A 25,438-nucleotide genomic window follows, 5' to 3' on the forward strand; every position below is an offset into this window, starting at 1 on the left:
AAAACACGAGGTGAATCATAAAAGCAAATACCTCCAGAGTCTGGCGCTCCAGGGGAAGCCACAAGCTGGGACTTGGAAATGCAAGTGTGGCTCTTATTCAGCTTGCAGATGAAACAACACCACGGAGCCAGGAAGCAGCTAGAGCGCAGCAGACTAAAGATAAAGAGGCAGTGAGGCTGCACACGGCTGCTGGCTCTGACAGTGCACACAAACCGCAGTGGAACATGGTGCTTAAAACATGTGGGTCAGGAAAGGTGCAGGGGATACTCCAGAGATGGTTCCTCTCTGTTCCACTCAGGGGGTGAGACCTTGTTTCGTGGACTTCCCATGGGTAATACTGGGTCCAGAAGTGGAGAAACATGGTGCTTCCCTATCTTTTAGGCAAGGGGGGTTGGAAACTGTGAGCACTGGATACATCTTTAGCAGGGACACATAGAGACAAGAACACCCCAAATCAGACTTGTAGTGTCACCTAATGCGTGGTATGAAAACATGCCAAACCAGGCTGGGCTGCTCAAAGCAATCTATTTGTGTATCCTGCCAATTATTTGGTTTTAAGTCAGGTTTAATTGTGGTATCATCAGTGATACAAGACAGGCAGGTCAGTTCTGTGCTTCAACCCAGAGCTACATGCTGGGTGTAGGCCTTGTTTGGATGGGGGGTGGGGAAGGTGACGAAGATGCTCTTTCATCACTGCCCCTATATGTGGACATCACTGGATGGTAATGCTGGACTGCAGTAAGGACTGCCAAAGAATGGTTATGGTTTCCTCTGTTCCCTCAGTCTGCTCCTAGTAACAGCTCAACCGTTTCCTCACTGCTGTAGATCCACCCTATAACAATAGGTTATTGAATAAACAACAACATATCATCCAGTTGATCTTTGGCTCAGGTCCTGGCTGAGCTGAGCTTGCTCTTTGTGCAGCAGAGGTGTGGGCTGGGACACCCTCTACTCCCGTCTTGCCCTATCCATCTTCTGTCATGAGCTCCATCAGGTGATGAGAAGGTGCTGCAGATCTGGCTCGCCTGGCTTGCTGCAAGCCCACTCAATGAGGGGAACCCTTCTGGGGCACGCTGGGATCTGAGGAGCTGGCTCTTTACTCCCAAAGGAAGGGGCCGTGCAACCCGCCCTCGTGCTCCTAATTATTCACTGCTTACAAATGAGCAGAGGGAGAAATGTCAGTGGGTCATCCCATGAGACAGTGCATCTCCTCAGCAGCTGCCTCCTGAACAAAGCCTCGCTGTTGGCCTTCACACAAGGAGGCGTGAGGCTGTAACAACGGGCCCCAGTGAGAGGGGCTGCAGTGGCAGGAGGAACAGAGTGCTCCCTTCGGAGCGCAGGCACGCTGAGCGTGGAGCTGTCAGCACTGGCCACTTTCCAGGCTGTGCTCCTCAACCTGTCACTGTTAACTGTTAACAGACTGCATGGCAGAGGAAAGACATGGCATTCATTCGGGGAACTTCAAAGGCTTCCTTCTTCCTACGAGGACTGAGTCCTTCTGGCTCCTCTTCCGTGACTCTGCCTCTCGGATCAGAGATGCCCTCTGTGATAAAGAGGAATGGGCCACTGAACATTGGGACTAAGTGATAGGAATTATTGGATGAGTGGTCCTGATAACCAGGACAAAGTGTTCGCTTTGGTGAGTAAGAGACATTAAAGAGGAAATGGCCTTGGCTGAATGAAGCTCATTTTGTTCATGGTTTTGCTGCTTTTGTCTCAAAGATCTACGCAATTGTCACCGGTAGTCAGTCTGCACAGATTTATATGAATCCCCACATCAGGGTCAATTCTGCTTCCACAGCTGCTCAGGTAAATCCAGGATAACTGTGTCACCGTGTCAGAAAACAGGCTCAGGCATGTAACTCATAACAGCATTTCCTATTAGCGAAGGGAGGTTGGCAACCTCGTGTAATGTTTTCAACAGCTTACTTGCTGTCCCATAACCAGTTTTGCTAGCTGCAGGCAGACGTCTGCATGCAAGATGCTTGAGAGTGGAAGGACAAGGACCAGATGGTTATTAAAGAGCCAAGACTGAGAGAGCAGATCATTTCACATTGTTAGTTATGTCTGTTATCTGGGGCTACTGGACAGACATCAAACTTGCTTCAAACTGTGCTCCAGGGGTCATTTCCTTCACTGATTTCCATGGCAGGACGTTAGTTCATATCAGCAAGGGCTTTGGCCTCAAGAAGAGTGAGAGGAATCTGTGTTCTTCAAAGGAAAATGAATAAATAGATGCTGCATATACTATCAGTGGGCCTTCTCCATTAACTGTGTGGCTGGTGGGATGGAGAGCACTTTCAACCAGTCTACAGGGGTACCAGACCATGGAAACTGAGCACATGCTGGAGCACCTTGACAGGCTGAAGGAATGGACTGGCAGGGACCTCATGAAGCTTTAACAAAGGCACTTGTGAAGCTCTGCATTTGGGCTGGGGTAACCCCATTCAGCATTAAAGGCTGGGCACTGAATGAACAGAAAGCAGCTCTGCAGAGAAGGACCCTGGGGATCCTTGCAGGCAAGTTGAACAGAGGTCAACAGTGTGACCTTGTGGTGAGGAAAGCCACCAGATACTGAGCTGTGCTGGAAAGATTATAGCCAGCAACTCAGGAGAAGTGATTATTCTTCTCCATTCAGCATTTTTGGGACCACATCTGAATCACTGGGTCCAATTTGCTGCCCAGGAAAAGGAAAACATTGACATACTTGAGCAAGGCCAGAGGAGGCTGTCAAAAACAATTAGGGTACAGGAGAACAAGATGTATGAGGAGAAGCTGATAAAACCGGGTTCATTTAGCCTTAGGAGAGAAGGGTAAGAGGGGATCTTATTGCTGTCTACAAGTCCTCAGCGGGAGGGCATGGAGACAACAGAGCCAGACTCTTCTTGGAGGTGCATGGTGATGGGATGAGAGGGAATGACACAAGTCACAGCATGAGAAATCCCAATCATGCACAAGGAAAAGGTTGTCACCATGAGGGCAGCGAAATGCTGGAGCAGGACCCGGACAGGTGGGGAAATCTCTGGCCTTGGAGATGTTTAAAGCTCAACTCAAGGCCCTGAACAACTCAATTGAATGGGAAACACTCTGAGTAGGGCCTTGAACTGGATAATCTCTGTGTGTCCCTCCCAGCCTCAGTTGCTCTTTATGAACTATAGCACACCCTCGCTGCTGGTATTTGGGGTGTTGCTTCCAGAATTAAGGAACAGAAAGTTTTGAAGTGGGTGAAGGAATGACCCTTCTAAAAGGAGACTTGACTGGTATCGACAGTTAAGAGCTGCTTCATCCTCAGGGAGATGCTTTTCAATGTCTTTGCACAAGGAGAAAGAGGAAGCGTGTTTATTTTCACCTTCACAGGGACAGGTTTTCCTTAGCAACAGCATCTCTGGAATGGGACAAGCTTTGCTATTGTTTATTTCTCACATGTGCCTAATTTGGAGGAGGTTGGTTCAGAAGCTAATTACTGATGATTCCTCACCTATGAATGTGTCTTCATGCCCGTGTGGAGCTTGTCACCCTAGTGAGTTACAAATGACTGCTCTGAGCCACTGAACAACGTTTGAAGAGTACAGAACTTTAGTGTATGTAACTCTGTTGGATTAAAACATGTTCTGGTTTCCTTCAATACCCTTTTAGATAGAGACCAGGCATCAAAGGAGCAGAGTCTGTCCCAGGTTAGTGTCTAGCTCAGCACTAACCTGGAGGAACAGCCTTATTAAGGAGGGCAGCATTTAAAGAGAGCTTGTATTTGCACCGAGCAAAGGCAAAGGATGGGCAGCTTTACAACGTAAAATGTGTAACCGGTTGATAAATGACCTAAAACTGCCATTTCATCTTCATTGTTAATGCACTTTGTGCCCCACCGACATTGGAAACCACTGACTAAAGTTGTTCTTTATGAACTACTGGCTGCGGTATCACAGGGAATTATTCACTAAAGGAAGCAAAACTTTCTCAGACTTCAAATGAGAGACCTGATCTTCCTTATAAGAGGAGTCGGGGTCTGAAGGCACGGGGAGCTCTCTGTGGCTGCCCGCGTTTGTGGGTTCGGATCAAAACCATGGCAGTCTCATTCAGGTTTGCACTAAAGGTTGTTATGAACAGATTCCCTGCGCCTGCCCCAGGCAGAACTACTGCACCGTGATGGTTAGCACGGTGTGAAACACCATGAGCTGGTACAGGGTCCAAGCATCCAACAGCCAGGCATGAGATCCTCGCAGAGCACTGTCCTTTCATGGCCCATGTACTCCTATGAGGTTAAAGCTTGGAGGCAGGGATGCAGAAGCAGCCTGTGTGCTTAGGAGTTTGAATGTTCACTATTTGATTGTTTGCTTGCTCATTCATAAAGCACACTGTGTTGTTACAGAGCTGCTGTGCCTGGTTCAGACTGGTGGCTTTCCTCCATCAGTAACTAGCCCTGGTGATTTCCCTGGGGGTTGCTCTGTCTGTTACAGCCCATGAGCCCCTTAAGGAATTGTCTCACAAGCCCTAAAACTAATAAACATCTTTCTTACTACAAAAGATGCGGAGACTTCCTAAACCCCAATATGTTCTCTGCAAACAAGACATTGAACGTTGCAGCAACCAGCCCTGAAAGCCAAACAAACAATGAATGAGGGGGAAATTAATCCTTTCTTGACTCACGTACTTGGATTCTTCCCTCTTTAATCAGTCTGAGCGTTGCAGAGAAACATATTTGGTTACAGTGCCTGGTGTTTTCAGTTAATCATGTTCCTCCTATTGCACAGTCATTTTGAATGTGAAACAGGACATTGGTTTGTTTATTAAAACGTACTCCTGTTAGCAGCACAGACAGGAAGGCACTCCCTGCGTTATCTGGGTTTCTATCTGTATCTATCTATAGCATCCCTCTGTTGTTCACACATGGCCAAAGCTCAGGTTTTAAGCCGGTTTGCTTGCTCCAAGCACTGTTCTGCTGGAGCAGGCTCTCCCAGGCTCCTGATCCTCTGACTCTTAGAAACCCTTCACCTTCTGTCCCAGTCTATTCCTGCCCACTTATGTATCATGTAGCCCTTTGAGGCAACAGGCTGGTCTTCCATGTACCAGACATATTTTCCTATTGTTTCAGGGATGGTGTCAGTGTGTGCACACTGCAGCTTCTCTTCCATGTCAGAATGCCTTTCATTTAAAACTATGTTTATAATGTGATTCTTAGGTGGGTTGGGGGTTTAGCTCTCAGTTACTTGAGCTCTGATGTCTCTACACACAATACACGCTTGCAGCCTCTGAAGGTGGTAGCTAAATGTCACTAACTTCAGTGGGGCCAGAATTTGACTCATGGTTTTCAAGGTTGTTTTTCCTGTTTTAGCAAGAAGCTGACATGTCTGGGAGTGTTCTTTTGGAGAAGAAAGGATTATTTTAGCTGCCAAAGGGGGGTACAGGGAACTATGGGAGTCCTGGCTGGTGATCTGGGAAAATGATTCCAGGTTTGAAGAAATGAAGCTTCATTAATCTGTGGCAGTGTGATCCTTTTCGTTTCCAAGCCCTTTAGTGAAGCAGAGCATCTGCTTGGCCTCCAGTTCACTCTCCAACCCGGGTGAGATTTTCCAGCACCACAATAACATTCCTTTCGGCCTTGAACATCTCCTGCCTTTATAATAACAAAGTGAGGACTGCAAAAGATCTCTCAAAACCAAAGGCCATCTGGAAGAAGTCTTACCTGAAGGTGTGTGTGGAGCCCACTCTGAAGTCATCTGTGCATTCTGGCTCTCAGGGAGCTGGTTGCAGTGGACGTGTTTGAGTTTCATAATGCACTAAAAGACATCAAACGAGAGCTTGTCAACCCATTTCTAAGCAAGAGCCAGTCCTCAGGTGGCAGCATGTCTTGGTCTGCCAGCTGTGGAGAAGTTTGAGTGACCTGAGGTAGGAAAGTTCTTTTGCTTGGTATTCTGAAGACTTCCCTTGATGGCACATAGCTTTAGGTCTGGCTACGGGCCGCTATGTTTCAATAGAGCAGCAGTTTTAGGAGCCACGGATGTCTCTTTCAGGTAGTGATCCCCATTAATCATATGATTGATCCCACATAAAATCATAGAATCATAGAGTAGTTAGGGTTGGAAAGGACCTTAAGATCATCCAGTTCCAACCCCCTGCCATGGGCAGGGACACCTCACACTAAACCATGTCACCCAAGGCTCTGTCCAACCTGGCCTTGAACACCACCAGGGATGGAGCATTCACAGCTTCCCTGGGCAACCCATTCCAGTGTCTCACCACCCTTACAGTAACGAACTTCCTCCTTATATCCAATCTAAACTTCCCCTGTTTAAGTTTTAACCCGTTACCCCTTGTCCTATCCCTACAGTCCCTAATGAAGTCCCTCCCCAGCAACCTTATAGCCCCCCTTCAGATTCTGAGCTCCAAGAATGCAAAACTTCCTGTGAATGGCTCTTCACAGGCTGTGAGGGAGCTCAAAGTATCTCACCTGTATTTCAAGGGAGGAGGCAGACAAATAAGAAAGGTTGAATTGTAGCTGTATAACATTTTCTTATGTCCAGATGCTAAGCATTTGCTCTCAGAACTGCTAAGGAAGGGCTGTGGATGGAAAGCAATCAGTCATATGTCCCATAATAGCATGCTGGTTGACTAGTTTGGTAGTTCTGTGTTCTTTGACTGAATTTGTATTCAGGATTGCACCTGGGATCTTGACCACTTCATAAACAATGCAGTAATTACTCAGTGCCAACTACACCTGTGCTTTAATCCACCCTCCATCAGTGTTCCCATGGGTGGGAATAACCTCTTTCAATCACAGGTGAGATTTCCCAGGGCATTATAGCCCATGCCACAGAGCCTGTCCTGTGCACTTGGGGGTTAATGTCTCTGAAGCTCCCGTCTGCAGATTCAGTTCCTGGGCAAGGCTGTTATACCCACAGCATCCCTAATGCTGGGATTTATTCCAGGCTTGGCAGTACTCTCCAATTTGAGAATCCTTGTTTAGCTTCAAAAGTGAAGTAAAAACGGAAAGTGCTGAATTGTAGATGGTACAAAGCCTAATGCTCGCAGCCCAGATCCCTGAACGTTGACATCCTCTGCACTGCACTGATTTTCTGGCTCTGAATTTACCAAAGACAAAGCATGCCAGGAGACCATGGCAGTTTGTCTGATGCTAAAAAATAGGCAGCCTGGTCCATAGTGGTGCCAAGTTCATGCTCAGTTCTGTGGAAGGGGAAGGGAAAGGGGGTTTGGGGCTTTTCTGAACTGTGATTGCTTGACCCAACCTGTTATTTTGGTTACAATCCTGTGCCTTTTCATCAACTTTGCACCTATCCTGCCCAGATTTTGAGGAGAGCTTTCTCTGAGCTGCCAATACACCCTCTCTGACTGAGTGCCAAGCAGCTTGCATCGCCCAAAAGCAACATACAGGTCCGTAACCATCAACAGCTCAACACTTGTACCTCTGTGTTGTTCACTAAGTGCAGACCTGCCAGCTCGTACTCATTGTCTACTGTCAACCAGCTGTGGTTTGAAATGAGTAATAGAGCACAGAAAGCAATAACCTGCCTGTTTGATCCGGGCCTGTTTGGGAGATAGATATAGATGTAGCGAGGATTCAGAGTTGCAGGGACGGGAGTTACACGGAAAAAGGGGATCAAGTGCCAAAAAGCAGCTGAAATAATGACACTGAAATCAATCTCTGCCCAGAAAGGACAAAGCTTTGCTGCAAGACCGATTGAGTGGAGCTATTTTCTGCTGTGCTCCTTTCCCCGTGCACCAGCTAAATACCACCCAGCCCCGAGCCAACTGGCAGCCGTGGGGCTCTGCTCTGGCATGCTGGGAATGGTTGTTCCATCCAGGAATGCTCCCTGCCAGACCTGCTTCATCAGAAGGGTTCTTCTTAATTGTGTTGCTCCTGAGCAGGTCTGGCAGGGTTTGAGGAGCTCCAGCTCTGTGTGGGTATAGCAAAAGCAAGCCTGCCCTTATTTGAAGTAATCCACCTGCCACTCACCCACTGAGGTTGTGCAAGGTGGGCATACAAAGCTATCAGCTCTGAAGAGCGGTGTTCCCTTCGTGTCTTGTCAGGAACGGGGACAAATCCCGTCTAATGAGGGTGGCACTGCCATGTGGTGATGTGAAGGAGGGAAGCAAAGAGCAACAATCTCTTTAGCTCTGTGGGAAAGCTCCCTTTGGACAGGTTGATTGAGAACTGGAAGTGCGACCCGTGGGGAGAACTGATCCTGAATGCAGGACTTTGGGAGCTCTGCTTTGCTAATGAGCTTTGGGAGGATTAATTGGTCCAACACCTTGCCGGTGCCTTAGGAAGTGATTCCCTCTTTATAGAAGCATCATGATTATTGTTATTCATTTGCCAGTTGCTGAAAAAAAAGATATAACAGAAAAAAAAGCAGTGCCAAGATTGCTTTGGAATAGGGAAACGCTGTACTCCAGTGCCAAGAATCTCACAGACTAAACAGAACCCAGTGGGAGCCCTTGCTCCATACGGGAACTCGTGTTTATTTTAACATGTAAATAAATTGGGTGAAGAAATGGGTCTTTTAAATCGTGGGTTTTTTGTGTGTTTGTTATTGATGTGAGTTCCCAATGGGTGGTCTGCACGGAGGGGAACCTTTTGAAGATAGCTTGAAAGGGAGTTGTGCCTGTCCCCCAAGACATTTGTCAGCAGCATGGAGGGAGTTCTTACATGAGCTAGCTTTCATCTTCTGTTCTTGATGCTTAATCTACTGTTAGCAGGGAAGAATTAGGCCTGTCGTCCCTGAGCTGAATTGATGCGATTGTTTTCTCAAGCATGGCCGTACTCAAGGCACACGTATGGAGCTTGCAATGCGAGGAGCTCGCTCGCGATGCAGCAGCGTGCTGGGCAAGGCTCCTGCTCAAGGGATCAAGAGGTGGGTCATTAACTTGCAGCTCTCTTTGGAGGGGAACAATCAGGCGGGCTGTGCAAACTCTCAGGCAGGGCAAATGAAACCGTCTTAAAGCAAATAGAAGAGCACGAAATGAATGGCCTTTGTGAAGGGGAAAATGGAAATGTTTTCTAGTTAAACAAGCTGTCATTTAGGACTTAATAGCATGTGCGTGTCGGAGAGCCAAACCCACATGCCAGTCGTGCTTTGGAATCAATGGGCAGGGAAGGGGATTGTGCAGTTCCGCTCCAGCGCTGGCTGTCCCATGGAAAAATTGGACATCTTGAGTTGGTGCCTCAGTTGTTCTAAAGGTGGAGCTTGGACCAGGAAGTTAATGCGAGTGGATTTGCAACCTTGGTTTTGTCAGGGGAAAAAGTAAAGTTTGCACCCTTTTAGGGGGATTTTATGGTACTAAAACAAGGTAAGAAAATTGTATATGATTTTAAAGCTAAATTAAAAGAGAAGGGAGATTGCCCTTGGCTGCTCTCCTCTCCCAGTGAAACTCTGGCTAACATTAGTGGTGTCTTAAGTCGTAAGCAGAGAGCAGAAAAGAAGCTCTTCTCTGTTCTTAAAAGATCAGCAACAAATAGGTCAAGTGAACACGGGAGACCCTGGATTAACTCCAGCAAAGTCCGTGCGATCTTTTCTGCAGTACCCAAGCACTGGTGCTGGTTCAATGTCATGGCAGAATAAGTCTTTGAAAAGCTACTTTGATGCTAAACCAAGTCACCTCAATGATACTGTAGGAAATGATCTGCTCCTCATGAAAGAAGGCAAAATCTCAGTGCAACACTGCAAGAATAACAGTGAAAAGTTATTCTAGGGCCTTAAATATAATCACTTAGTGCCAGATTATAAGACTCCTTAGAGGCACCATACGTTGTGCCTCACTGATTAGATATCTTACATTTATATTGTGGTTTTCAACCCATGGGAAAAGAGATTAGATAGGAATCATTTCACCCATCACCAAAGGAAAGTCTTTTGCAGAGGAGCTCAATGGCTGCTCAACCAGCTATGCCAGCTCCGTGCAGTGTGTTCAAACCCCTGATCCCAGCAGCCCCGCAGAGAAGGGCATTCCGTTTAGCTCTCTTTTGCTTTAGTATTCTTGAGGGCTGGTTTGGGAGGTGGCATTGCAGAAGGGGCTGAAGAAGAAAGGAGAATACGGCTGTCTATGGACTTTGTGGAAAAGGAACTGGGCTCCGTATTCCTCTGTCATGGGGCTTAGCTCCTACCAGCCATGAAACAGCATCCTGGTGGATAGGGATGACAAAGCTCCAGACAGTGTGGGAGGTGACTGTGGTATATGCAGGCTTTCACACTGTCTTAATCCCCTTTCATTACATGTCCCAAGAGACACTTACATTCCTGCTCTGGCCGCAGTGGCTGCTGTTTGTAAAGGCAGCTTGCGAAGGACTCGTGATTTTGCAACACACCCAGATGGGGTTTTTCAGCATGGTTTTCATGAGCAACATGATGTTCCAGGAAGACTTTTAAGGAACTGCAAATCAGAGCCAAATTCAGCAACAGCAGAAGGAACAGGCGAGGCTTCTAAAGCCAAAGGAACCGCGCTTGTATCCATTAGGCATGAATTGACTGCTAACATTGACAACAACAGTTTGCCTTGTTGGGCAGACTCAACCACTGCTGTGACATGCACCAGGTCGTTTTGTTTGTCATCTTTGGAGTACAGAAAAGATTCCCGATGGCTCCAGCAAGCTGACCCGTTCCCTGCTCCCAGCAGAAGGCACAAAGCATTTTAGTGTGGAAAATTGCCTGTTCCTTTTTTTTTTCCCCCTTAACCAAGACAACAAACAATATAACTGTGTGTGTGTGTATGCACCATGCTAAAAATATCTGAGTTCTGCAAATGTGCCTCCGATGTGGGAGGAGGCGGCTTGCAGTTTGCTGCACCCTTTGTGTGAGGCAAGTGAATAAAAGCTATCCAGCAAATGCCGAAAGGAAAATGATTTTCCTAAGCCTGGGGAGGAAGAGGGAAGCTGACGGACTTCTGTGTCCAGGGTACGACTCCCTTTTGGTAAGAGAGAGGCAGAATCTGCCTGTAATTCTTAGCTACATGCTCCACAGATAAAACACCAAGGGTGGAAAGATACTTCTTTGGGTACCATATCTAGTGGGTTTATAATGTGCCTATTATCATGGAAAACCCAGCATATTCCCTGTATCTATATAGGTGGTATGAAGGAAAGGATGCTGAGGACTACCCAGGTGGAGAATTGTGGTCAAAAGTTACTAAGGATAAGCATGGGGTTTCAGATCCGCAAGGAACATAAAGATGGAAGCAGTGATGAGAGGGTACCCTCTCCTTTTAGGTTCTAATGCTGATGTGAAGTAGTCCTGGAAAAGCCTTAGACCAAATATGCACAGTGTAAAGCTTGTCAATGCTGCAGAGCAGGTTTACTCCACACTGTGCCACATGGTCCTGTCTCCTGGTGGTCCAGATCATGGACCTGCTCCCTTCCAGCCTAAGCACTGCTTTTTCTTCCTATGGAAACCAGAGCTGTCGGAGAGGAAGAGAGGTGGTGCACAGAGAAGGCTGATTCAGCACAGTAGCTGACCTAGGTGTCAGCTTTACTACAGTCAAGGCAGCATGGCAAGTCCTGGGACATCTCGTGCTGCTTCTTCTCATTCAGATGTCTCTGCCTTGTCTTTGCTGTCCATCTCCATGCAAAACGAAGAGTGCTTAAATGTGGGGCAGACAGTGCTGAATGCCTCCAGGCATCAGACTCGATTTGGTTGGGAATGGAAAAAGATAGGAAAAATAAAAGCAGAAAGCACTCCCTTGTTGTGATAAGCCTGTTCTCAGGGCAAGGAAGCCGCTTTGTCGAGTAGGAATGTGCAGATGAACTCAGAGGTGCTTCCTGTGTGTATTTGTTCTGAGCGGAACGTTTGCTTTGCTACTGACAATGCAGGCACAGGCTGTTGACTTCTCCAGATGTTGTCTGTCCTGCTTTGAAGCTTCTTCCTGTTGTTTTACTTGTTTGTGGGTCTGAATGGTGGATTAGATGTGCTGCTTGTTAAACAAGCAATTAAACATTGAGAGCTTTGCAATCCAGTATGTTTAATGAATGAGCTTTGCTCACTTGATGAGAAGGATGGGTACTTGACTCATTAGCAGACAAGCAGGGTTGGTGCAGTAGTGAACTGGTACAATTCAAACTGTTTACTAGTTTGTTAATATATTTTTTGCATTAAACCTTAAGAAAACACCCAAGCAGAAAATCAAAGCTTCTCTCAACATTTGCTGGATGAACCCATTAGTAGTGCTTGGTGTATTGTCTCGCCCACATTCTCCATCTCTGTGCTTTCTCCCATCGCCTCCTCTGCAAAGCTACACTGCCTTACAGCCTGGGATTAGAGTTCATTATTACTTTTAGAGCTTGCACTACCTTGGACCAGGGTCTGTGATGCTGCCCTGAGGTGCTGGGTGCTGTATGAGTGCAAAAACCTTACTCAGATGAGTTCAAGTAGGGCTCATAAATACAGCCATCAGCCGTAATGCCTCGAGACATCCCTAAGCTAACTGCAAGCTGGATGTGAAGCCACATAGACAGGAAACCAAGTGTGCCATGTGGACGTGCACTGGCACCCGCAGCTCTTTAGAGAGGAGCGTCTCATGATTGTGACCTCACGTTGCCCTGTTGAAACCAAGGGAAGTGTTGTGATGAGGAACTCACAGAGCTGTGGTTCTCATGACACTTCTCTGTTGTCTCCTTTGGATGTGGTTAGTTCCAGTTCCTGGGTGCAGGCAGTTCCCCTCTTCTTGCACCCACTGCCTCACCACCGGCACTGTGGAACCGCTATGTCAGAGTCATACCCAGCAAAACCCAAAGCAAATAGCTTTACATCAAGGCTGAACCCGACCTTTCATTCTTAATACCCCCAAAGGCAAAAGAGAAAAACATGTCAATATTCTCGACTGTATTGATGCTTGGTTGTGCACATCTTTCATCTAACTGAAGAGGTCTTAGTTCCTTACCCTGAAGCTTTCTCAGCTTGGAGATCCAAACTTGCAATAAACTTGTTCTCTGGTGGAGAATTCTCTGGTTTCTTGGAGGGGAAGAGAGAAAAACAGTCAAATACAAAGAATTGAACCTAGCAATGCCAGCCAGCTAACCCTGTGCAAGGGACTGGGATAGCATCACAGCAAAGACATGCAGGGCCTTCCTTTACCACACACGCCGACAAACTGCTCCTCAAGCATCGCTATGAGCCACCTGGGTGGCAAACAGTGATTTAATAGTTAAAAGCAGGGTCAAAAGGTGGGTTCATTAAGTTACTAATAAAAACCCCAGGATTGATGCTTGTCCCAGCTATTGCAGAGGTATTTCTTGGCTCCCACAACCTCTGGCTGCTATGAACAGTATCACTGGTATATGGTAAGAGCGGGGGATTGGCTCCATGCTGAGGACCAAGGAGGCTTCCTAGAGCTGTCTCTGTCTCATCCAAAAATAGAGCAGAGCCTCACAGCTCCACAGCAGGGAATCATGGCCTGCACAGACCTGGTTTGCTATTTCTGCTTGCTCAGCTGTCTCACACAGACACTGAAGAGAGACTAGAAACAAGTGCAAGCATCACCGGAGAAAAAGAATTGGAAGGGCAAAGCTTTGCAAAGAGGAATGTTCCTCTCTCTGGGCTCTTTAACTCATATTAACCTGCTAGATTTGAGATTTAAATAAGGGGGATGCAACACATTTAAGGTCCACAAAATGAGTGGAATGGATAGTATAAAAGTTAGGGAAGGCTCGCTTTCCATCTGTAATAAAAAGCAGTTTAAAGTTAATAGACCCACTAGCACATACATAGCTTCTTAGACTATTACAGTTTGCATCTGAATTGGCTCTTTGATTTGTTTCTGGTCACTGAGCCATGGCAGATGCACTTGCTGGATCACATTTTGGCAGGGATTGGGGTGTATGCATGGAAAGCAGAACCAGTACCGCGTCATTTATAAGACAGCATGACATCTCTGGGTTTACCTGGCAGCCAACATGACTGATTGCAGTGTTCCCACCTCTGAAGAGCACCTGGCAGGACAAAAGAAGGACAAGTCTGTGGCTCAGTGTTTCTTAGATGGAGTGTCTTTAGTCCAGCTTTTTATTAGCCGTTCTGCCTGGTTTGCAGGGTGCTTTTCTTTGCCTGGCTTACAGGAAAATCAAGTTCAGACACACGGATTTCTTCTGTCACGATATTGCCAGCAGATCTGTACCTTTCAGGCTAGGTGGGCAATTTTTCTTTGCTGCTCACTAGCGGGGGTACCATCCAGCAAGAGAACAATTATCAGGCACTTCACATCCTTGGACACGTCATTGTCCCTTTGTGCCTTTAAGTGTGCCTAAGGGCCCACTGGAGAAGGCCTAGGGAGACACACAGCAGGAGGGAGATGTCTGAGACTCCCTAATACCCTATCCCGTATGGATGGGATGTGTTTTCCCATTCCCAGTTTTCCTTAACAACCTGCGTGGACCAACAACGAGCAAGGAGACTGTCTGTAAGGAAGACTCCTATTTGTGGTAGATAGCAGCATGTACGTGTGCTCAGGTGAACATGCAAACTGCTTCCCCAGGGTGGTTATTCATTTCAAGCCCTTGCAAGCTCAAAATTGCCTGGGACTGTGTTGGTGGCGATGCTGGCTCCTGCTCTGCCAGGGATGCCACTGTTCCCATAGCAACTCACCAGCTCCCGTTTTAGTCTTTCCCTTCCCTTTGATCAGACAAGATAATACCCAGCTACAGAACCAGCTCACAGTGCCCAGGTGCGGCACAGTTTGCGTTAGCTCTTGTTTGGGTACTTACCCACTGCTGGAGGCTGTTGCAGCCTCCGTCCCTTGTCCTTCTCTGCCGAGAGCACTTCACCTCCTAGCAGCGAAGGTTTCGAGCCCACGCAGTGCTTCAGGGTGTCAGGAGGAAAAAGCAGGACTCTGCAAAGCTCCTGCACACCCAGGCACTGGAAAAGGCTGCGTCCATGGCCCGTGAAGTTTATAGCTCCATAGCTAGTGCTTGGAATATTTCTGTGCCTTGCCAAGACTCTGCACAGCAGTTACTGCTGTACAGTGAGCCCTCAGACCCCAGCAGCTATGATCCCTGGGGAAAAAAAACCCTTTCCCAGGATGCAGTGACCCACCACCTCTACAGCAAGGCCAGACAGCCCCTCTGCTCTCCTCACCCTGACGGGTGCAAAGGGATTAGATCTTCACTCTTAGTTTGGAAGAGCAGGCAGGAACACAGGGGAATCTAAGATTTCTCTTCATCAGACCGTGGACAGGATGGTGCTTTTTAAACCACTCTGTGCAGCTTCCTTTGTACTCCTGCAGCACTCTTCCTGTTGAGCGATGACTGCAGGAGAAGGTCAAGTGAGGACACAGTCCAAGAGGCATGATTCTGTTAAAACCCTCCCTTACTGCAACCGCTGCTTTGAATGACTTAGATGTGTGCTCTGCTCTCTTCCCCTACAGTTGGCCATGGGCAGAGCGAGGGCGATCGTATGGTTGTCTCAGATTTCCACATCTTCATCAGGGACAGCTTGCAGCACATTGATCTCATGAAGAAGGAGCACCCTGAGCTGCCCGTTCTCATCCTGGGGCACTCCATGGTAAGCACCATTCCCTATCCGTCCCACAGCACCAGAACACGTGCCATAGCACGGGGGTGTTCTTGTGGATGGCAGGAAGTAAAGAACTCAGCCCACAGCAGGAAGAACAAAGCCACAAGCGACCTTCCCTTCCGCTTCATTCACTGCCTGCTTTGCCAGCTTGCCTTACCCCATGAGATCCATCTGGAGTACAGTCAATCCTTAACTTTTCTGCCCGGATCATGGTCCTAATTAGTGCCGTTTGCAACAATGGGTCTAACATTTAATAGGACCTTTCATTCACACAGGGTATATGCTAAGTCCCACCACATCCCTGCAGCATTAGGCTTCTCCTTTCATTTTCCCCAGTAACCAGGAGGTTAAGCCTTCCAAAGCTCTGTGAGCAGCGAGGGGATGAAACACGAAAATACCCTGTAGCCTCATTCTATTCAACAAGCTAAGAGGGAAATGTACGAGGGATTAGGGCTGCAAAAACAAAGGCACTGATTTGGTGAACAGATCTCAAGTCTGGTTCTGACAGCACGGGCCAAATCCCTTTATTCAAGGCAGCAGTATTCCCACTGATGTCATTGATCTGCTCTCTCTGCCTTCCCAAAGGAGAAGAAAACGAATGAGTACTTTGGGATTCAGCCCATGCTCAGATAAACAAGTGTTCTTCCATAAGAAGGCATGGCATGCTCCCAGGTGCTCCAAAGCCGCGCTAACAAGGAGCTGATTTCCCAGCGAGGTCTTTGGGATGCTTCACGCTGCCACTGCAGTTAACAAGCCCCTGGTTCTCCGGCAGGGTGGAAGTTCACCAAACATTCCCCTTGGCAACTAATCCTCTGCAGACTTCCCTGAGGAAGCAAGCCAGGTCCTGTCCATCCCCATCAGCCCTGTCCTTGTGCAGGGGGGCTCAGCCTGGCCCGTGTTCAGCTCTGAACCAGGGGATGCGTGCTCACTGAGCACAGCGCTGTGGGGCTGGGAACAATGAGGAGGAGAACACTGAACTAGCAGTGATTAGGGAGGATTTTGGGGTGGCTTTGCTGTTGCCCAGGTTACCAGAGACGCAAGCATGGCACGAGCCCGGCTCCACAGCATCATCCCACTGCAACACCAGTCTATCACACTGATAGAGCCTCAACTTTTTAAGTCTCACCTGAACGACCACTTGAAACATTTCTTCTCAGTCCTTTTCACTGAGGAGGACACAAGGCATCCTATGGAGCTGATGGACATTGCATAGAGAGTTGAGTTCAGTGTGATGGAAGGGTTTATAGCATGGGAACAGAAACCAGGTCTCTTCTCCCCCATAAAACCCAGATACCCCAATGCCCTTACTCCTGCAGCCTTCCTCACTGACCACCATGCGCTCTCACTGGGCAGAAAGAATTTGCTTGTTTGGACTAAACCCCTTCCAGCACCAGCATTACTGTACAAAGGTGTTGACACCTGTATTGAGCTGTGGGCTGTTCCTTTGCATTGCAGGGGGGAGCCATCTCCATCCTGACAGTCAGCGAGAGACCCACTGAGTTTTCAGGCATGCTGTTAATCTCTCCTTTAGTGGTAGCCAGCCCAGAAGTCGCCACTCCCATCAAGGTAAGAGCAAACCCGTGTTGCACGTGGTCACCTCGCTCTTCCGCTGGAGGAAACACATTGAGACCTCTAGCCTTAAAATGCCAGAGCTCTGCTCCTCCTGGATGCCAGTCACTTCCGAGTGCTTCCCCCACTTGCTTTGCAGAGGGGAAGTGAATCCTGAACCTGTGCAGAAATAAGAGCAACTTACTTAAGAGCGAGTGGGGTAGGGATGCTGCCTCAGGAGGTGGGAGCAGCCTGTGCTTTCTTCACCACACCCTGCGGAAGCCCACACGGTGCCATCCTTCCCCTTCCTCTCCTACAGCTTTCTTCCTGACTCATGCAGAGCCTGGTACAGTCGCAACACAGGCAAGTCAGGCCAAGGTTATTTTTGGTGTTTGGGGGATGACCACTTTCGAAACAAAACTAAAGCTCTTGGATCCCAGCAATCCTTCTGGAGCCTCAACGGAGGCTTCCAGCTAAAGCATCACAGCCCCAGCAGCATCCCGTTCGGCTTGGTACCGCAGCTGGTTCTTGTGCAGACCATCTCCTCTGGTTTGCGTTGAGGCTTCCCCCCTCTCCGGTTTGCCCTTCCCCAGGGGGGCTCTGCAGAGAGCTGACCCTCAGCTCTCCCCTCCCTTCTGGAGCTTTAAAAGGATAAACAACATTCCTAAAAGGAGCTGGAAGCGAAGGGAAGGACCAGTTAAGCCAGCAGGAAGGACAGGCATCTCATTCCTTTATCCTTTCTCCTTTGACTCTTCTCCCTCTTGTTTTTATCTACTTCTAAACTATTTCTCCTACTTTGTTTTTCCCCCTTTGGAGTGAAAGGAACAGATTGCCTCAGTATAATCCTGTCACACCTTCTGCTGTCGCCAATGCCATCAACTGACCTCACCCATCACTACGAGCACCAAAAGGTGCTTTTGAGCCACCTCCCTCCTCCACTGAAGGAAAGGCTTTCAGACCCCTAGCTTTAAAAAGGAAAGCCCAGATGAGATCTGCACCACCTGGATGCTGATCAATACTTCCCTTCTGAGTGCCTCCCCCTCAGTCCCACCTACTTTCCAGAGGGGAAAAGTGAATCCTGAAGCCACCCTATCTGGGAAAACTCATTTAAATAGGAGTCAGAGCACCAGCATTTTAGGAGGCTGGGAGCTGACTCTTCACAGGTGAGGCTATACCTGACCCAGCATAAGGGTTCCATAAGTGCCCCTGTTATTCCTTACTTTGGAAAAGGAAGAATAAATATCAAGAATAAAAAAGGAGGGTCCAAACCTGAGTGATTCACAGAGATTTACCCTCTGCTTCTGGTCAAGACAAGGAAAATAGGGAAAGATTTTCCTTCTTCTAGACGAAGATGCTAAACCCTTCCTGAAATAAGGACTCACCAGTTCTCTGGGAACTGGTATTACTGCACCAGATTGTTGCTTTGTGTCAGTGTGGGAAATCCCAGTCTCTAACTGAAGGACTTCTGAGGTGCGCATACGGTCTCTCTCCTAAAGAGTTTCTTGCACACAGCAATACAAGTGCACGCTGAGCTGCTTTCTCTTTCAAATCCATTGCTGCACCTCGAAACCGATACAAAATTAACTCATCTTTATAATATCCCTGCTCTGTCAAATTTAGCTTGAATCAGTCCTGGCGTTGCAAAGGTGTTTGCAAGAGGAAGGCGTGAGACAGGCAGGGTATTCCTGTGCAAGCCCTGTTTTCCCATAGATCACGTAAAACACTTGTGTGCTGTTTCTTCCTCTGAAAGCCAAACCCCACTTCACTGCTGTTTGTTCCTCTGAGGCACAAAGGCTTTGGTTTTCCCTTGGAACCAGTACGATCCTCGGCCCTGGGCAGCTTCCCAAGGACCGTTGTATTCATCCCTTTGCTGGGGAAGTTTCCAGCTGAGCAAGAATTTACCTTGGCCTAAACAAATGAGGGCTCAAGGCAACAACGACAGCAGCCAGATCAACACTGAATCCTTCAGTCTGCCTGAGAAACACCTTCCCTCTGCCCCACCAGCCCAGCCTATGTGCAGGAAGATCAGATTCTGCTCTTTGCAGCCTCATCGGTGCCGTGTGTCTGGATAGAAACATCCAGTTGCAAATCCAATTGGAGAGAGATCTTGCTGCTTCCTCCTTTTTCATTGAGATGTGGAAGAAAAGTGTCTACACTGTGCATCGTGTACCATCAGTTAAACTAACACAAAAAGTCATGAAGTCACCTTGAAGTTCCACATCCAGTCAAGGGGCACGTGTTCCCGAACCTCCTTGTGAGCCTTTATTGCTTTTCACTCCCCAGTGACTTTGACTTCAACCTTGCTTTATTCCTTTAATATCATAATTACTCTGTCATCTCTCATCTGGGATCTGCAATGTCAGGGACTGCTCCAGAAGTGATTGCGCATCAGCAGAAGCAGAGACCATGTGTGACAGCCTCCCTGCAAGCGGTAGCTGGGAACTGGGAGGGCCATAAAACAGACCAACAAACACTAATGGTGTATTTTATGACTTAAGTGCTGATCACTTCATTAAAGACAGCATTCAAGGATCAGAGCAGAACCTGGTAGCAATGTGCTTGTAGTGCTATTGAAACAAAAGGCTTTACCCTTTCTTCTAGCTAGTGGTTCCCAGCCTGCCGAAGGCTTTTGCTGCGTTCCCAGGAGACAAGCGAGCCCTGGATTTCCTTAGCCAATGCAGGCACATTTTGCTGCTGTTTATTTACAGGCTCCCCAGTGAATATGCTTATCAAGAAGACCGCAGCCTAGGCAACTACTGCAAATCACACCAAGCATCACTTATGCGCCGCAGCCTGAAATCAGAGCTGGGGCAGCGAGGAAAGGGCAATAAATCAACAAATCCCAGCCCTTCTGAGGGCTGGAAATGGCTTTTTCCTATCAAAGTGCTTAACTGAGGCCTTGGAGAAGTTAACTTGAGAAAGAGAAGAAGGCAAAGCACAATGAAGTTGTGATGCTGCATGTGTGCAGAGGCTGAGGGCAGTTCAGACACTTTCTCTTTAAGATGCTTTAAGCGTAGGGCAGATCTTTTTCCAGTGTCAGTTGCCATTTCTCAGCTATTTCACCTCCCATGAGCACAGAGCCTCATCCTCTCCATTACCCCCTCTTGCTCTCACAAGCCCTTGAACTGCTTTGCTTTCCTCTCCCACAGGTTTTTGCAGCGAAAGTGCTCAACTTGGTTCTCCCAAACCTGTCCCTGGGATCGATAGATCCAAATGCAATATCCCGCAACAAGAAGGAGGTGAGAACCTTAATGCCATTGAAAGTCTCTGCATGGTTGGTGTCTTGTCCAAAACCACCCCAAACCAACAAGTGTTTTACTAGCGCATGAAGGCAAAATCTATGCTGGTGCAGCAAGGTGAAACATCTCTGAAGTCAGTGGCACTGATTGCACACAGGAGAAAACTGTGGCGATCACTATTCTATCCTTCAGTTTGCCTTGCACCCACCCTGGGTACAAGACATAACAGCAATCTGTGCTATGGTTGTGGTTTAAAGCACATGGGAGACAGGTTTGCCTCTGCTGCACCAGCACCGCTCACTGCAGTGGCAAACCCCAGCTCTTCCAGGAGCTAGGACATGTTGGGGTGATGTTAGGAATCACCACAGCAACCACTGGCCAGTTTATAGTACATGCTGTTGTGTTGTCTTCCTATCTAAATATTTGCTGCTGCTTCCTCTGCTCTGTGATGCTCCAAGTCTCAAGAGCTTCCTTTGAGCATTGTTTTCCCTCTGCCCTTCCCACAGAGCAAGGAAAGCCTTTTGCAGTGGATAAAAACATAGGTCTGCTTCATTAGAGGCTGCTTATAACAGAGCAGCCTTCAAAATGAGACACCAAACCCCCCTTGCTGTGCTGCCTCCACACCTACAAGTGTATACATGGCTGACAGCAGCGTGGGTTGTGATGTAAAGCACTGTCCTGACCATCTTCAAACACAAGGGTTTGGGGCTCCAGGTATTTCTGAGGACATCGCAGCATCTCGGTCCTCTGGCTGCCTTCAACACACCCCCCACCCTCCTCCTGGCCTCAAGATGCGCAGCTTCAAAGCACACCATGTGCTGGGAACATCCATTATTTATGTGTCAGGCGCATCCTCCTGCCAGACCAACTTTCTATTCTCTAGAAATATTTTTTGGGACATCATCCAAGAATTTCCTGATGAATTTGTGCTCCCAGCAGGCTGTCCTCGGGCTGTAGGGACTGAAGCACGGGATGCTATGGAGACGTTTGTTTGATCGGCTTGCTGTAGCAAGAGACACAAAGGGAGCAAGAAGCAACCTTTAAACCCCAGTCCTGTTATTCCAAGGAGGAATAACATCACAGGGATGGGAACCCCTTAGGATGAGGCTGCAATTACTTGACAATGAGTTTATTGCTCTGCGAAATGCAAAGGGAAGATGCAGACCCTAAGCAGGGGAATGTAATGCGGGAGGAGCCCTGATGATTGCTTCTGTCTCAGAAAGAGAGGCTGTTGTGATAACCCCTGCAGAGCCTTCACTGTAGTTCATAGCTTGCAGGATACAAACCCCATTCCCTGTCATTCCCTCTTTCCCCGGCAAGCTGCTGCTTTGCAGTTGCCCCATGTCCATCAACACTGACAAGGATTCCTGTTCATCCACTAGCAACGGAACACTCCCCGTCAGTCTTGATCCATCCAGGTCGACACTGGGTTATTATTTTCTCCCTCCCATCATGTGCACAAAAGTGTTTGCCATTAAAGCCATTCCCCCTTGTCCTGTCACTGTCCCTACCTGTCCTTCTGCCGCCCTGCCACTCATCTCACAGGGAGGTGGATGCAGGATGCACCCCAAAGCCTTTCCGGCTTCTCGGTGGGCCCAGACAGGTGATGCTGCGCATGTTTGTGCTGTGCTACCTGTCCCTGGGGTGTCCTCACGGGTCCCCTCCCTCCCGTGGTCCCACTGGGCCAGGCACATGCAGCAAGAGAGCCTCAATGTGCTGCGGGGCAGGAGGGAGGAGCCGGCTCCGGCTCTCCTATAAATAACCGGCATTTCCATACACATCTGCCAGGGCCGGGAGAGCTGTGCCAGCGCCAGCCCCGCATTGGAGCGTGCTGGCAGCGCCTGTGTGGGCCGGCCCCGAGCAGTGTACAAACATTCACTGTGCTCTGCCCGCGGCGGAACTGCCTGTTCCTGCGGCTCCCAGTCCTGCCCTGCACAGCGGGGCCGAGCCGCCTGCGGGCTGCTTTGTTGCCCACCGCCTCGTCCATCATCGCCGGCCGCGGTACCCGGAGGGGACCCCTCAGCACAAGAGCCCTTGGCAGGCAGATGTGTCAGGATCTGTAGTCACGATCCAGGATGAGGACCTGGAGAACATCAGTTTATCAGGTACCAAGAACCCTCTGCAGGAGAGATGTCATGTTTGAGTGACAGAAGGACATGGCAGAGGGTTAAAACACAGCAGATGCCCCCGTGGGGACGGTCTATGACACCGATTGCTTGCCTGCAGAAAGGGCTTTGGCTTGAATGCTTTCCAGTGATGGAAGAGAGAAACACACAGCAAGGCGCTAGCCAGATGGTGTGAGCAGCTCTGGGTGGCCACAGTAAGACCCTGACCTTCACTTTGATGGCAGGATGTCCTGACAGAGCAGGAAATGCCTGTCCAAGTGCAGGAAAGAGCCTCCTCACCTCCAGGCTTTGTCTTCCCTGCATGAAGTATTGCCAACCTCAACTTACCTTTCTGTCACTGCCAGATGGAGTCCTACACATCTGATCCCTTGGTCTACCACGGTGGCATGAAGGTCTCCTTCGTCATCCAGCTGATGAATGCCATTGCCAGAATCGAGCGAGCTCTGCCCAAGCTGACTTTGCCCATCCTGGTGCTACACGGCTCTTCCGACAAGCTCTGCGACATCAAAGGGTCCTATTTCCTGATGGAAACAGTGCAAAGTCAGGACAAAACGCTCAAGGTCAGATGGGTTTCTTGGGTTTTAGGGTACTGGCATGGCAGTGAGGGGCAGGGAGCCTGGAGGCAAAGCAGGGCTGATGCACTGCCAAGCCCAAATACAGCCCTTCCTGGGCACCTTCCATCAGCCACAGCCAGGCTGTGACCCCAAGACCTGACCCAGCAGTGATTGTGCCTTGGCCATGAGGCATCTTGGTGTACAAATAGAGCCAGGCTCATAGGCGGGTAAAGTGCTGACCCCAAAAGCTCTTCTGAGCAATGGCAACTGTGCGAGCACCAACCTTACCTTGTGCTCCAACGTGTAAAGGTACAGGGGCCCTTCCAAGGCTGCACAGCGAAAGGCACTTCACATCTGCTCAAAAGAGCCATGTCTGATTAACCAATTGTTAGCACATGAATGAGTCTGAAAGAGAGACAGGGAGACCAGGGGCAGGCTTTTGTCATTGGAAAAGTAACTGGACAGTCTGGACATGAAAAGAGTGAAATCACACAAGGCATGATGGGAACATCCCCATTGTCCTTTAAATCCAAGGGCATGATAAGGATTTCCTCCTCCTTAGTGGGATAAGAAGCAAGAAATGGATGGGGCTGGGATGTGCAGCTAAAGGGCAGCAGGGTGCTGGGTAACACACGGATGGCGAGCGGCAATGCTGATGCTTTCCTGTGCCACCAGCAGCATCTCTTCATTCCATAACCTGCTCCATCTGGGAGAAAACCCTGCCGAGGTGTGGGCAAGACGTGCTGGACCTGTGGGTGCTGATGGGAGGGGAGCTAAGGCTGGTTTGCTCATGCAGATGACTTTTGCCTGTGCTCATCCCTGCTCTCTCCCTGTTGCAGGTCTATGAGGAAGCCTACCATGCCCTCCACAAAGAGCTGCCCGAGGTCTCTACCTCTGTCTTCACAGAAATACTAACATGGATTAGCCAGAAGGTCTCGGGCGCTGGGGAAGCCAGCCAGGCCTGAGAGCAATGGGGCTTGCAGCTCTCACTGGGGTTTTCTGGGAGCAGATGCTTGGCTTAATAGAAGTCTCTCTCCGGAAGACCTACAGTGGAGGGACTCTTGGGATGCTCTATCATGCACAGCTAAGGGAGGGTGGGGGGAGAGGCACAGGGTGGAGCACCATCTGCTGATGTAAATGGCCATGGGCCTAATCTGGAGGAGAATGGATGCTTTCCCCAGGTTGAGTGACTATGGAAGTGCTCCTCACCCACCAACCTTCCCCCACCGCTTCCCCTTCTCTGCTTGCGCTGGGTGACAGGGGTGCATTTATACTGCAATAACTTTTGCTATGTTAAAGAAGTCGCCACCTTCCACTTCATGGTTTGATTCCAGGTGCATTAAGTCCCTTCCCCATCCCCACCATCCAGTACCTTAAAAGCCATGGTCCTTGAGAGAAGAGCAGCACCCAGAGTGCTGGGTCACGAGGAGAGGCTGGAGTGGGAGCTGATGAGAAAGGCTGCTTTCCAAGGTTAGAACCCTTTGGATGCTGCCTTTACCGGGAGCCCAGAGGCAGCCTCCTCACCGCCCTGCACATCCTCTGCAAGTTTGCACTGGGGAAAGGCATTGAACAGCTCTTTAGTTTTAATGATCAGGGCAGGATCCCAGAGGGGAGAGGAGGAATGTGGGATCAACCCCACTTGGCACATTCAAAACCCAGGCTTTTCCCCATGCCAAACCTCGTCTCCTCTGCACAATGAACTACTCTGTAAATATTTCATGGGGCTGCTTTTTCTCCCATTTTCCCTTATTTTTTCCCTTTTCCTTTGGAATTAATCACTTGTGCTACTGAAACTGAAAGAGCAAAGTCAAAGTTATGAGAGAATAGAGTAATATAATATATGACGTATATAGAGCTGGGAAGGAATGAGAGGAGAGTCTAAAGCAGAAGTTAATTGTTCTTTCTCTTGGCAAGGAATAATGTTGTCCTACCAGGACCCAGTCCTTTCACCATAACTTCACAGTCATAATCTGTTGTTTTCCTTCATCAGTTGGAAAATGTCCTGAAAGTAATGCTGGAGGGAAGTGCAGAGCAGCTGGTGGGTGGGGATTAGCAGTGGGTGTCCTCATGGTCCACTGGTTTAGCAGGAGCTCCACAGCAGGAGCAGAGATCCCATCCAAGCGCATCCCCATCTCCTCCTGAGCAGCATAATCCCCTCTGGGGCGGATCACTGAGCCCTTCAGTAAGGTGGGGAGCTGGAGGCAGAGCATAGAGCATCCATCCAACATCTGCCTTGCTGCACTGGGGGCATCCGGGGACATTGGTGTATGAGCTGCCATAGAGGAGCTTGTGGACTGGTCCAGGGGTGCAGAGAAGCCAAATCCTAGAGCTGCCTGTGTCTCTGGTCACAGCAGGGTGAAGTTTATGGAGCAGATACAGCACAAACTGCACAGTGATCACAGTGTGACTGTGCTGGCCAGTTTGTCCAGGGTGATGGCCCTAACTATGAACTTGGTACTTCTTGG

The 25,438-nt window shown here is 48.8% G+C and overlaps 1 protein-coding gene and 1 long non-coding RNA gene across 5 annotated transcripts in view; one reads left to right on the plus strand and one right to left on the minus strand.

The window, feature by feature from the left end:
* The window catches only part of MGLL (monoglyceride lipase), an 83,711-nt gene extending 58,659 nt beyond the window's left edge, over positions 1–25,052 (plus strand). For all 4 annotated transcript variants that reach the window (XM_061456059.1, XM_061456063.1, XM_061456062.1 and 1 more), the window contains exons 4-8: positions 15,358–15,494; positions 16,962–17,072; positions 20,204–20,293; positions 22,764–22,979; positions 23,813–25,052. In XM_061456059.1, the coding sequence (XP_061312043.1) occupies positions 15,358–15,494; positions 16,962–17,072; positions 20,204–20,293; positions 22,764–22,979; positions 23,813–23,938 (680 nt within the window). In that variant the 3' untranslated portion in view covers positions 23,939–25,052. The remainder of the gene's footprint in view (positions 1–15,357; positions 15,495–16,961; positions 17,073–20,203; positions 20,294–22,763; positions 22,980–23,812) is intronic.
* LOC133270641 (uncharacterized) lies at positions 12,810–22,025 on the minus strand. The gene is made up of 3 exons (XR_009743862.1): positions 21,805–22,025; positions 13,883–14,046; positions 12,810–13,120 (listed from the first exon to the last, which is right to left on the minus strand). It is a non-coding gene; the product is annotated as an uncharacterized LOC133270641 (long non-coding RNA).
* Positions 25,053–25,438: the final 386 nt, after the last annotated feature.

This window comes from Pezoporus flaviventris, unplaced genomic scaffold (assembly GCF_033815535.1).
Source record: "Pezoporus flaviventris isolate CSIRO_AGI_PZ_B2104156 unplaced genomic scaffold, CSIRO_AGI_Pfla_v1 ptg000021l, whole genome shotgun sequence".
Lineage (NCBI taxonomy): Eukaryota > Metazoa > Chordata > Aves > Psittaciformes > Psittacidae > Pezoporus > Pezoporus flaviventris.